Source organism: Nomascus leucogenys, chromosome 6 (assembly GCF_006542625.1).
Source record: "Nomascus leucogenys isolate Asia chromosome 6, Asia_NLE_v1, whole genome shotgun sequence".
In the NCBI taxonomy this organism is placed as follows: domain Eukaryota; kingdom Metazoa; phylum Chordata; class Mammalia; order Primates; family Hylobatidae; genus Nomascus; species Nomascus leucogenys.
The window spans coordinates 66,566,772-66,579,889 of NC_044386.1; the positions used below are offsets into that span (position 1 = coordinate 66,566,772).

A 13,118-nucleotide genomic window follows, 5' to 3' on the forward strand; every position below is an offset into this window, starting at 1 on the left:
ATATTAGATAGTAGAGTAAAACCCATACTTCACTTACCAGCCCAAAATTATATTAAAAGGTGGCGACTCTTAGCTCTTCTCGTCTCTAACCTTTCGAAATTTCAATGGAATCACTATTCTTCGCGAAGTCTTTTTTTTTTTTAATTTAATAATCTTTTTTTAATGGGAGTCACGTGGCCAGCAGGCAGAGCGTGCTGACCTGGGCCCCCTTTTTATTAATTCTATTTAAGTCTTTTTTTTAACATTCATGAAGTCTTCATTGGACTCTTCACACTTGCATTTTATGTCCTCTTACTGTTAGGTCTTCCAGACCCTAATCATGCTTATTCATAAGATTAAGAAATGGGTTTATGTTGAAGTGTTACCTTCTAGGGTTGTTTTACTAGATACTTAACGTTCTTTCTTCCTTCTTCTAGAATGGAGAGAGACCATCTCATGAAGTACAAATAATAAAAAATATGCCCCAGATGGCAAACTTTGTATACAACATGTACATGCATTTGATACAGACTACACATCATTATCATCAGGTGAGTTTCTGAAAATTGACTTTTATTTTTCTTGCTGTAGAAATAATTTTCTTTTTTTCAGAATAAATCTTTAAAGTACCTAATTCCTTGTGGGAAATCAACTAAATCAAAGCAGGCTATTATTATTTATGTAACATTCGTATTTTTAAAACATCTTTATATAGTTAGAATTCCACATACAATAAAGTCCACAAACTTAAAGTGTAAAATTTTATATGTTCTGGCATAGGTATTTACCTGTGAAGCCATCGGCACAGTCGAGATAAAGAGCATATCCATTATCCCAAGAGTTTTCCCTTGTGCCCATTTGTAATCCCTCCTTGCCCTTCACCAGTCCCCTTTTTACCTTCCCAGGCAGCCAAGGATCTGCTTTCTGTCATGATAGGTTTGCTTCCATTTTCTAGATTTTTATATAAATGGAAGCATACAGTACGTATTCTTATTTTTTCTGGCTACTATTGCTTATACAAGTCTTTGTACTTTATCTTGGGTAGATACCTAAGAGTGGAATGGCTGAATTTATGTTAAGGATGTGTTTATTAACTTTTTAAGAAACTACTAACCTGTTTTTCAAAGTAGTTGAACCACTTTACACTCTCACCGGCAGTGTGAGAGTTCTAGTTGCTACACATCCTCACCCTCACTTGATATGGTAGGTCTTTTTAAAATTTTGGCAGTTCTAATAGATATACAGTGGTCTCAGTCTGGTTTTAATTTTCATTTCCCTAAGGACTGATGATGAGCATCTTTTCATGTGGTCATTTGCCATCTGTATATCTTTGGGGATGTGTCTGCTCAGGTTTCCTGCTCAATTTTTTATTAGATTATACATTTTATTAAGTTTCAGGAGGTTTTTTATTTATTCTGGCTACAAGTCCTTTATCTGATACGTATTTTACAAATATTTTCTCCCATTCTGGCTTGTTTATTTATTTTGTAAGTGTCTTTCAAAGAGCAAAAGTTTTAAATTTTGATGAAGTTCAATGTATCAAAGTGTTCTTTTATGATTCATGCTTTTTATGTCCTAAAAATACATAGCCTAACTCAGAGTTACAAAGGTTTTTTCTAGAAGTTGTATAGTTTTAGGTTGGATACTTAGGTATGATGCATTTGAGTTAATTTTTATATGTGCAGGTAGGACTGAGTTTTATTCATTTGTCTGTGGATATCCAGTTGTTTCAGCACCACTTCCCTAATAGGCGATTTTTTCTTTGTTGACTTGCTTGTCATCTTCGTCAAAATATCAATTGACTATATATGTGAGAGTCTAATTCTGGACTTTCTATTCTGTTCCATTGTCCCGTATATCCGTCCTTCATGATTGTACTACCTTGATTATAGTAGCTTTACAGTCAATCTGGAAATTATATAACATAAGTCCTTTAGCTTTGTTCTTCATTTTAGAAATTGTCTTAGCTATCCCAGTTCCTTTGCTTTCCTATATACATTTTAGAATCAGCAGGTCAGTTTCTACGCCCAAAAGCATGCTGCAGTTTTTAAAAGGATATCTTGAAGAGGAGGATTATTTAGGATCCGTTTGAGGAGATTAACATCTTCACATATTGAGTCTTCCTATCCATGAATAAGATCTCTCATTTATTTAGATCTTCTTTAAATTCTCATCAGGATTTTGTAGTTTTCAACATACAAACCTTACACATATTTTGTTAACATTTTGCTAAGTATTTTTCTTTCTTTCTTTTTTTTTTTTTGCTACTATCGTGCACGGTACTTTTTAAAAATCTTCAAGGCCAGACGCGGTGGCTCATGCCTGAAATCCCAGCACTTTCGGTGGCTGAGGTGGGTGGATCACCTGCGGTCAGGAGTTCGAGACCAGCCTGGCTAACGTGGTGAAACCCCGTCTCTACTAAAAATACAAAAATTAGCCAGGCGTGGTGGTACATGTCTGTAATCTCAGCTACTTGAGAGGCTGAGGCAGGAGAATCGCTTGAACCCGGGAGACGGAGATTGCAGTGAGCCGAGATGGCGCCACTGCACTCCAGCCTCGGTGACAGAGTGAGACTCTGTCTCAATCAATCAATCAATCAATCAATCAATCAATTCAATTTCCAGCATTGTAAGCAGAGTCCCTGATGAGAAAGTCACTAGACTGCTGTGGGGCAAAGGGCAAGCTAAGCATATAGAGTTGCTCCAGTTTTCTGGTTGAACGGAGCAGAAACCTTTTTCCTTGCTGCTCCCTTCTCCCACGGCTTTGCCTTAAGGCCAGGCTCCTCTCTACCTCGCACAGGTTTCTTTTCTTTTTCTTTTTTTTTGAGATGGAATCTCTCTCTGTCGCCCAGGCTGGAGTGCAGTGACACAATCTCAACTCACTGCAACCTCCAACTCTCAGGGTCAAGTGATTCTCCTGCCTCAGCATCCTGAGTAGATGGGATTACAGGCTCCTGCCACCATGCTCAGCTAATTTTTGTATTTTTAGTAGAGATGGGGTTTCACCATGTTGGCCAGGCTGGTCTCAAACTCCTGACCTCAAGTGATCTGCCTGCCTCAGCCTCCCAAAGTGCTGGGAATGCCACCATGAGCCACCGCTCCCAGCTCACAGGGCTCTTTGATTAAAGTTGACCCTTTCTTGAGTTAGTTTTATAATCAGTCCTAATCAGTCACTGTTTTTTGCAGAAATGTTGACAGCAAAGTCTGTTGCTTAAAAATCTAATAGCTTTTCATGGTTGTTTTCCTCTCTGAAGATTTTATATGTATTTTGATTATCAGTATATGACATCTGTGTAGGCATATTCCTTGGTGTTAGCAGAACCTAGACCATTGTCATCAGAGGTGTTACATCTGTAATATAAAATGGTCAGCACTGTTTTGGAGAACTCTAGAATGGTAATGTGAGAGCTTAGCTTTATAAGCTGTTTTTCATATTGGTATTGTCTTTTTTTTTATTTTATTAGACTTTATTACAACTACCACCTGCTATGGTAGAAGAAGGTGAGGAAGTTCAAAATCAAGAAACAGAATTGGAAACAGAAGAAGAGGCCATGACTATTCAAGCTGACATCATACCCAGTCCAACAGACACCAGCTGCAGTCAAGAAACTCCAGCCTTTCAAACTGACACCACCCCCGGTGAGACAGGAGCCAGTTCCAATCCAGAAGCCATCCCTGCTTTATCTGAGACCACCCCTACTGTGGCAGGAGCAGTATCTGCACCGGCAGAGGCTAACACACCTCAGGATGCCACATCTGCCCCAGAAGAGACCAAGTAGCCAAACTGTGGTCCTTCTAAAGGAGGACATGGCATTCAAAAAGTCTGAGTAAAGTTATTTTTTGTATTTTGTATTTGCTTCTGCCATTTTACTAATTAATGTTCAGTTCTTATATTTGTTAACTGATTGTGGTGTCTTGAATATATTTCTTAAATTATGTGTATGAACAATTCTAATTTCATTTGTTCAATCAGAAGAGCAAATAACCATTCCTTTCATGTTTTGATCACTGAGTGTGTCTGTAATCATACCTACATTAAAATCATTTTGTATAGAATATATAATATATACTTCACATTTTTAGTGAACTTCTCTAAAGAAGAGGACAGAATACACTGGACTTAACCATGAATACCCTTAAGTGTCCCAGTTGGGAAGGAGCTTGTTTCTTCTGTTATACTATCAAATGCTTAAATTCTGTTTCCTTTTTTCTTACCTTTCTTTGCTGTCTTTATGTAAAATATTACTAGCAGTAAGATATAGGTTTCTCCAATCTATTAAAGTGGTTACATGCATTTCCTTCTCTCAAATCTTAGAATGCCTTAGAATCACCTAAGATGTCTGTTTATTCTTGAGGCATACCTCAGACTGAATGAGTCAGAATCTCAGGATTAGAGCCCAGGAATCTATATTTTAGGAGGTTCTCCACACCACTAATGTTTGGGTTGCTGGCAGAGTGGCATCAGCCAAGGCTGGTGAGGCTGAGCCAGGATTTGTCATCAGCTAAATAGGAAGACTCTGCCAAATCAATCTGGGCAAGAAGCAGGATCCTGATTCTGGGCAATGAGAGTCAGAGAACTTAACTCCTGTGTGCAGGGTAGAATTTTCCCATGGCAGAAATTCTGAGTTTTCTGCCTTATTTTTCTTGGGATAACCAACCACAAGGAGACCTTCAGGTAAAATGTGGTTCAAATATGGGAAGGCAGAGGTACCTAGGACCTTGCTACTCAAGTATGATTTGTGAACCAACAGCATCAACATCATATTGAAGTTTGTTATTTATAGAAATGCAGAAGTTTGGGCTCTGCTCCAAACCTATTAAATCTAAATCTACATTGCAACAAAGTCCCCAGGTGATTCACAGGCACTTTGTAGTTTGAGAAGCACTATACTAAGATTACTGTGTTGTCTTCACATGAATGAGGCTGTAATGGTAGAATTATCAGTGAATGTGACTAATGTTTTCTGACAAGGGACCTCTGCTTATAAGGTCCCTGGGCATGGTGCCCAGAACTGAGAAAAAAAAAAAAAAAGAAATGTTTATATGTATGTGTAGAGGGGAAAATTGCCCACTAGTTCTCTATTTCCCATTTTGATCATCTGCTGGAGTATCTAAAGGGGAGCATTTCCCCCGAAGTGTCTCCTCTAGTGCATCTAACCTATGGACCTGGCCATGTCCAAGGAATCTTTGAAGAAACAAGCAAGAACTGCACACTACCACTGAAATCCTTCTGATCCTGACATTTCGAAGGAATGATTGCTTCATAAGGAAATTAAACCCAGAAAGTCAAGTCAGTTATATTTTTGAGTAACTAGTGTTTGCTCAACTCTACCAGGCTGTGTTGAATATGGTCCAGACTCATTTTATGATGTATCCTACTGCATCAGGACGTTTGTGTCAATGTCAGGCGAGGAGGGAGAGGTGAAAGTGATGAGACGATGAGAGGAGTGAAATACCAAGGACGCGATACTAGGAAACCCAGGTCTATTTGTTATCAGAGTTAAGGATCAAGCCAGATAGCCTGTTATGTAATTTCTCTGATAAAAGATTTTGAAAGCAGGTGCTGTGGGCATCTGTATGGGGAATCACACTCATAGAATTATTTTCATTTGTAAATATATGGTATCAGGCCAAGCAAGGGAAAGAAGCTTTACTGTATTACCATGTTTCCTGGGAGCGATTGATTTTTCTCTCTCCCTTAGGGTATGATACCTGCAACCAAAATAAGCTGACTGTTAAGCGCTCTCTCCTTAACTATTTTCTAAGCAATGTACATCACTCTTGCCTAGATGGGTGACCATACTTTTTTCTTTGCTTCTTGGTTTTTCTGTCACTAAGAAGCAAGTTTAGGTGGAAGATGGATGGGTAAGTCCTTTGTCCTTGTCAAAAGAATTTAAAAAGGTTAAAGGGGATGGGATTTGAATTCTTTTAAACTGTTTATTCATTGGAAAGGCAAGTGAGTGGCAGTTGACTGTAGAATCTAGGGAATTTGTGAAGGAATTTAAGAGCTCTACTTATTTTAAATAATGAGAAAACAATCAGACTTAACCAGGGTGGCAACTATGGAAGAGTGGGGTAGAATCCAAGTCTACAGTTCTATGGCACTGTTTTGTTTATTTTTTCAATCAAGCACACATGAGGGATTGCTTAATAAATACAAGAGTTTTCTATATAGTTTGGGATTACTACAGACACAGGTACTCTAGCCATGTGACTATTTCAGATTAGTGTTCCCATTGCTGTCCATCCTATTTTTCATATCTAAATGTGTCATGATTTTAGAATCTCTTTTTAAAGAAAACCAAAAAGAGGCATGCCCAAAAGAATGAGCATGAAATGAAGCAATTCAAGTATTTAGAATTTCTTTTTTTTTTCAAAATGCTGAGTTAAGAAAGTTCATTGCCAACAGTTGAGAATAAATAGCTCTATTGATTTAGGCAAATGAATGAGAAGATTTAAACATTATCAAGACTCCTGAAGTTGGTATAACAAAAGTTGAGATGTTTTGCTAGATGCTGAGAGAAAAGGCATAAATAGGCCATTTGTGCTCCTGTAAACAAATGAAATTTTGTAATGATCAAGAGACAGCATGATATTGTAAAACACACTTTGGACTCATCCAGACCTGGCTCAGAATTGTATCTAATTTGCTTATCAGCATTTGGTTTGACCTTAGACAAATTTTATAACCTCTCTAAGCCCATTTTCTTTATCTATAAATAAAGGAAAAAGATCTGTTTGGATTTGGGGCAGGAGAGTTGTCTGTTTTATAGGGTAATGTTTATGAAAATAATCTATCACCTAGGTACTTAGTAAATACCAGTTTCTCTCTCTGTTTTTCTTCAAAGCTTTGTTGACAATGTAGAATATTGCCAACTAATCCTTTGACTTGAGTGCTTAGCCATGCCCCAATCCAGGGAGCATGAAGGATGATCAAGAAGGGGACACCTAGTGGCAGTTGACCTTTGAGGATCTATCTAGGATCAGGTTACTGATTTGGGACCTCTGAATCAGTACATCATAACACCGAGAGTGATCTCTGCCAAAATTAAAATTCTGGCAGAACAGTATAAGCAGAAGGAAGACACTAGGTCTTTCTGAAATATGGAGCTGATAACTTCTATCAGTTCTGAATTCTGTACTGTCCCACCCCCAAATCATCTATATTGTTGCATGTACTTAGCTTTGTGCCTTGAATTGCTATTTCCTTTTTATCTTGCACTCAGATGGTATTTTTAGAGATGTTTCTTCAATCAAAACAAGATAAAGATAAAAAAAAAAAAAAAAAAAAACAGTGACCCTTTTGCATAAGCCAGAAGAGCAGTGCCTTGCTTCCTGTGAAAAATGCTTGGCAGTTAGCCTGTGTAATTATTTAGCAATCATGTTAATAGACGTTTAAGAATAATGGAACTGGAGCTGTACTGAGCCAAGGATGGAAATGAAGACATGTGAGACTATTTTTTCTTCATCCACCGATACTCTTCAGTTACAAGGATTTAATTTAAAAGGGATTTAATTAAATGGAATCCAGAAGCTTTGAACGCTCCAGTTTTTCTTCTTAGAGACAAACCCTAGCTCAGTTTCCTGGAGCTTGACTCAGAATGCAGCATGGTACTCCGGACTGACAGTGTGCCAGCTTTATTCACTTATCTCTCTACCTTTTGGCTTACATTTATTTCAGGGCTGGCTAACATTTTGAGCTTATGTACAAAGATGGCCGATACTATTATTTTTCAACATATATTACAGAAAATACTACTCTTGAAAAATACTCTGAGAAATATGTTCTATGGTCAGATACGTTTGGGAAACAGTGAATTATTGTTCCTCTTGCAGAATCACAATGCATTGTTAGCTAATCAAAGGCTCTCAGATGTCCCACTGGAAAGAATCATGTTTAGCTTTGTTTAACCTAGCATTTCCCAAACTTATAGAGCAACTTTTTTTTTTTTTTTTTTTTGATAAGATACCTTAGGTTAGCTATTTCCTTACAACAGAGTTTGGGAAACTTTTTTTTTTTTTTTTTAATAAGATACCTTAGGTAGCTATTTCCTTAGAACACGAGCCAGGCGCGGTGGCTCACGCCTGTAATCCCAGCACTGTGGGAGGCCCAGGCGGGCGGATGACCTGAGGTCAGGAGATCGAGACCATCCTGCCCAACATGGTGAAACCCTGTCTCTATTAAAAATACAAAAATTAGCTGGGCGTGGTGGCAGGTGCCTGTAGTCCTAGCTACTCTGGAGGCTGAGGCAGGAGAATCACTTGAACCCGGGATGGGGAGGTTTCAGTGAGCCGAGATGGCGCCACTGCACTCCAGCCTGGGCGACAAGAGCAAAAACTCCGTGAAAAAACAAAACAAAACATACCTTAGGTAGCTATTTCTTTAGAACACAGTTTGGGAACCAATATCTTTACATTGGCTAGAACTGTGAATCGCCCTTTAAAGATAAAGCCCCAAAATACATTTTTTTTCCCTACAGGTAACCAGAGGGTGAAGTAACATAGCCAAAGAGGAAACCAGAAATGAAGTGATTTGTACAAAATGTCGTAGTGTAATTTATTGAGTGTCATGTGGTATTAATTGCAACATCCTGAAAATGCAGATGAATAAAAGTTTGGTCAATGTACCATGACATTCCTTCATGTGAGCCTCCTAAGAAAAGGTCACCGAGCATTCTCTGTTTACATTGTAATTTTAGACTCCAGAATTTCACACTAAGTTTTTCTTCTCATTTCTTATGCAGTAAAAGAAAAGTTCTTTTTTGCAGTAAAAGAAGAGTTAGTTTTTGTTTCCTTAAAAAGTTTAAATTCCAAAAAGAGAAAAGGATTACTTAGCATAACCAATAGAGATGGTCTGGAAACAATAAAAGAAAATTAAGGCAAATATAAAACATGAAGACAGTTTCCCCTCATAAGAATGTTTAACACACAAGGACCCCAGCAGTTGCCTTGCATTAAGCATACTGAATTCTTTCTTGATCTCCAGAACAACTGTCCCCACAATCCTCTTCCCCTCCACCTTTGATTTAACGTTGTGCACTCTCTCTATTATACTTATCTCAGTGTTGCAATCTAAGTTCAAGAACCTCAAAGGTAGCGGCTTCTCTTTGAAAGATGCGTGGTTTAATATGAAAAGCTCTTTTAAGAAGCTGAATTTATTGACATTTTTCAAAAAACAGTTCTGGATGGGAAGTGATCCTTTTCTACTTTAGTTCACTGGTTCATTTGGGCCATTTTTGATTGGTTGGTTGGTTGGTTTTCTCCATCTGGTTTCTAGTTCAGTTGTCCACAAAGTGAACTAAAAGTGCTTACTGTGTTACTGTATTTTCATTACCTTTTTGCTTCCAGTGCTAGTTTCTTCTAATCTCAGACTGCCATGAGAATAGTGTGCAACAGGAGTAGACCTTGTTCATTTGCATGACATTTCATTAGTTGACTACTTTTCACAGAAATGAATTGAATTCAATATAATAAAACTTTTGAAGATGTTTATGAAACTAATATTTGTATATTAACAGACTGTTGAATGCCAACTCTGTGCCAAGCAGCAATGCCAAAAGCAACTCTAGTACTTTATAGATGAGAACACCAAGGCATTGGGTGATTTGCCTGGGACACCACAATTAATTGAACAGAGACTAGAACCATCATATAACTTTTAGGCAAATTTCTTACCATGCTGGTCTTTAAACTTCTTTGCTTGAGACACATTAAACGACAGAACAACACCAACTGTGCATGAGTAAGACAAACCTACTAAATAATTTCTCTTATGGTCAATATACCAAAGAGGCTAGGCTGCCAAAATCAGGGTAGAAAATAAAAGAATGTCTCAATGATTACAATATTTATTCTTACAGAAGACAAATTAGTATTTGTTTTGGTTTGAAAAAGGAATGAGAAACACATAATAGAAAGGGACTCTAGTAAGTAATACTGTATGCCTCAAAATGCTAATTATCCTAAAGTCATTTTACATTTAAGCAGAAGCAGAACATGTTAAGTAATAATAGTTTTAAAAGTGTGATTTCTGAGTGTGTTACCTTGACTCATAGCTTCTCAGGAAAAGTGACTGGGACCTGGTGTCTGCTCCTGTTGCCTTTGCCCCTTAATCCCTAGCCACTATGCGTGAGCACATCTCCGTCCATGTTGGCCGGGCTGATGGCCAGATTGACAATCCCTGCTCAGACCTCTGCGGCCTGGAACACGGCATGCAGCCCGATGGCCAGATGCCAAGTGACAAGACCACTGGGGGAGATGACTCCTTTGACATCTTCAGTGAGACAGGTGCTGGCAAGCATAAGTCCAGGGCAGTGTTTGTAGACCTGGAGCCCATATTCATTGACAAAGTTCACGTTGCCATCTACCACTAACTCTTCCACCCTGAGCAGCTCATCACAGGCAAGGAATATGCTGCCAATAACTATGCCCAAGGGCACTATACTATTGGCAAGGAGATCACTGGCTTCTTGTTGGGCCAAATTCTCAAGCTGGCCAACCAGTGCACAAGTCTTCAGGACTTCTTGGTTTTCCATAGCTTTGGTTGGGGAACTGGTTCTGGGTTCACCTCCCTGCTGATAGAACGTCTCTCTGTTCATTATGGCAAGAAGTCAAAGTTGGAGTTCACTTACTCAGTGTCCCAGGTTTCCACAGCTGTAGTTGAGCCCTATAACTCCATTCTCACCACCCACACTACCTTGGAGCGCTCTGAGTGTGCCTTTGTGGTAGACATCTGTCATAGAAACCTCAATATTGATTGCTCAACCTACACTAATTTTAACTGCCTTATTCATCAGATTATGCCCTCTATCACTGCTTCTCTTAGAGTTGATGGCTCCCTGAATGCTGATCTGACAGAATTCCAGACCAACTTCGTGCCTATCCCCACATCCACTTTTTTCTGGCCACATATGCCCCTGTTATCTCTGCTGAGAAAGCCTATCATGAAGAGCTTTAGAGCAGAGATCATCAGTGCTTGATTTGAGCCAGCCAACCAGATAATGAAATGTGACCTTCACCATGGCAAATGATGGCTTCCCGCCTGTTGCACTGTGGTGACACCATGAAGATGTCAATGCTGCTGTTACCACCATAAAGACCAAGCACAATATCCAGTTTGTGGATTGGTGTCCCACTGGTTTCAAGGTTGGCGTTAATTACCAGCTTCCCATGGTGGTACCTGGTAGAGACCTGGCCAAGGTACAGAGAGCTGTGTGCATGCTGAGCAATACCACAGCCTTTGCTGAGGCCTGGGCTCACCTGGACCACAAGTTTTGACCTGGTGTATGCCAACCATGCCCTTGTTCACTGGTACATTCATGAGGGGGGCATAGAAGAAGGGTTTTCTGAGGCCCAATGAGGACATGACTGCCCTTGAGAAGGTTTATGAGGAGGTTGGTACAGATTCTGTTAAAGGAGAGGGTGAGAAAGAGGAGAGAAATATTAATTATCCATTCCTTCCAGCCCTGCAACATGCCTTACTCCCAGAATTTAAGCTTCAACATTAATTGACAGCATCAAAGCTTTCTGGTTAGATTGTTTACACTCACTGGAGATCAATGTTCCATATGTACTTGTAAGATTTTTCCATCATGTCTCAAAGTAAAGGCTTTAAGATTAAAAAAAAGAAAAAGGAGATTTCAAATAAAGGGAAAAACAGGATTTACCAAGACTTACATTTTAAATCATTACACATCAGCTGGGTCAGCCTTCTGATTACACTTCCTATCACAAACCCAGCATTAATGCATTTGGGAGCTGAAAATAACATCCATGGGAGTTAAAGTTCCCAGGAGTAAAAGTCTATTTGTAAAATAAATCAAGTTAGTCTTGTGTAATTACAGAAATAAATTGTGATAAGTTTTTTCAAGGCTATCATTGTAAATCTTGATCTAGTTGAACTCTATATTAAAGGAATGGCTTCGTTTGAGCAAGTGGAGAATGTGTCTGCAGAAATACAGTCCTACCTTGGGGAAAAAGTCGTGAATGTCAACTGTGGTATCTCAGGAATTAAATTGGTCAGGTGGATCTCTTAACTTGCCAATGTATTATTAATAATGGGCATTATTAAGTGAAATTGTTGGTTCTTGTCTAGAGTTAACAATGACTAGAAGCAACTCTTTCTCTGGCTAGTCTGAAAGATAGATTGCAAGTCTAATGAATGCCAAGATCTCTGACATCAGCCTCAGTGCTCTGATAACAGCTGATACCAGTGCTCTGGTATCAGCTATGAGGAGTTCCTTAATTAGCAGGACCTGGCATGAAGCAGGACATGCTATATATCAGTAGGGATTCTGGGATCCTGAAGGATACATTTAATATGTTTTGTGACGCATATACATATATTTTTTGAAAACAGTGACAATAGGAGAGTGACTTTTTTCTAGTCTAGCCAAAGGTTTGGCAATTTTATTTATCTCTCCCAAAAAACCAACTTTTCATTTTGTTGGTCTGTATTGTTTTTTTGGTCTCAATTTCATTTATTTCTGCTCTAACCTTTATTATTTCTTCTACTAATTTTGGGTTTGGCTTGTTCTTGCTTTTCTAGTTCCTTGAGGTGCATAATTGGGTTATTTGAAGTCTTTCCACCTTTTTGATACAGGTGTTTATTGCTGTAATCTTCCCTCTTAGTACTACTTCTGCTGTATCCCATAGATTTTGGTGTGTTGTATTTCCATTTCCATTTGTTTCAAGACATTTAAAATTTCCTTCTTAAAGTCTTTATTGACCCATGGTTCGTTCAAGGGCATGTTATTTAGTTTCCATGTGTTTGTGAAGTTTCTGAAGTTCCTCTTGTTATTGATGTCTAGTTTTATTCCATTGTGGTCAGAAAAGATACTTGATATGATTTCTACTTTTTTGAATTTGTTCAAAGTTGTTTTGTGCCATAAGATACAGTCTATTCTAAATCATGTTCCATGAAAAGAAGGTACATCCTGCAGCAATTGGATGAAATGTTCTGTAAATGTCAGTTAGACCTATTAGGTCTCATACATAGTTTAACCCTGGTGTTTCTTTATTGATTTTCTGCCTAGATAATCTGTCCATCACTGAGAGTGGAGTGTTAAAGTCCCCATATTATTATTGTATTGGAGTCTATTTCTCCCTTCAAATCTATTAATGTTTGCTTTATATGCTTGG

General features: G+C 38.5%; 1 protein-coding gene and 1 pseudogene across 2 annotated transcripts in view; both read left to right on the top strand.

Moving 5' to 3' along the window:
* AQR (aquarius intron-binding spliceosomal factor) overlaps positions 1-8,611 on the top strand; it is a 118,603-nt gene extending 109,992 nt beyond the window's left edge. The window contains exons 34-36 of one of the 2 annotated variants that reach the window (XR_004030480.1): positions 417-530; positions 3,443-5,348; positions 5,745-7,508. Coding sequence is in view for 1 of the 2 variants with exons in the window: in XM_003272795.4 (XP_003272843.2) it covers positions 417-530; positions 3,443-3,757 (429 nt within the window). In the remaining variant the exon portion in view is untranslated. Of the gene's footprint in view, positions 1-416; positions 531-3,442 lie in introns of both variants that reach the window. The other variant, XM_003272795.4, reaches the window with a different exon arrangement.
* A 1,491-nt stretch (positions 8,612-10,102) lies between these two features.
* Positions 10,103-11,492, top strand: LOC100588874 (annotated as a pseudogene).
* Positions 11,493-13,118: the final 1,626 nt, after the last annotated feature.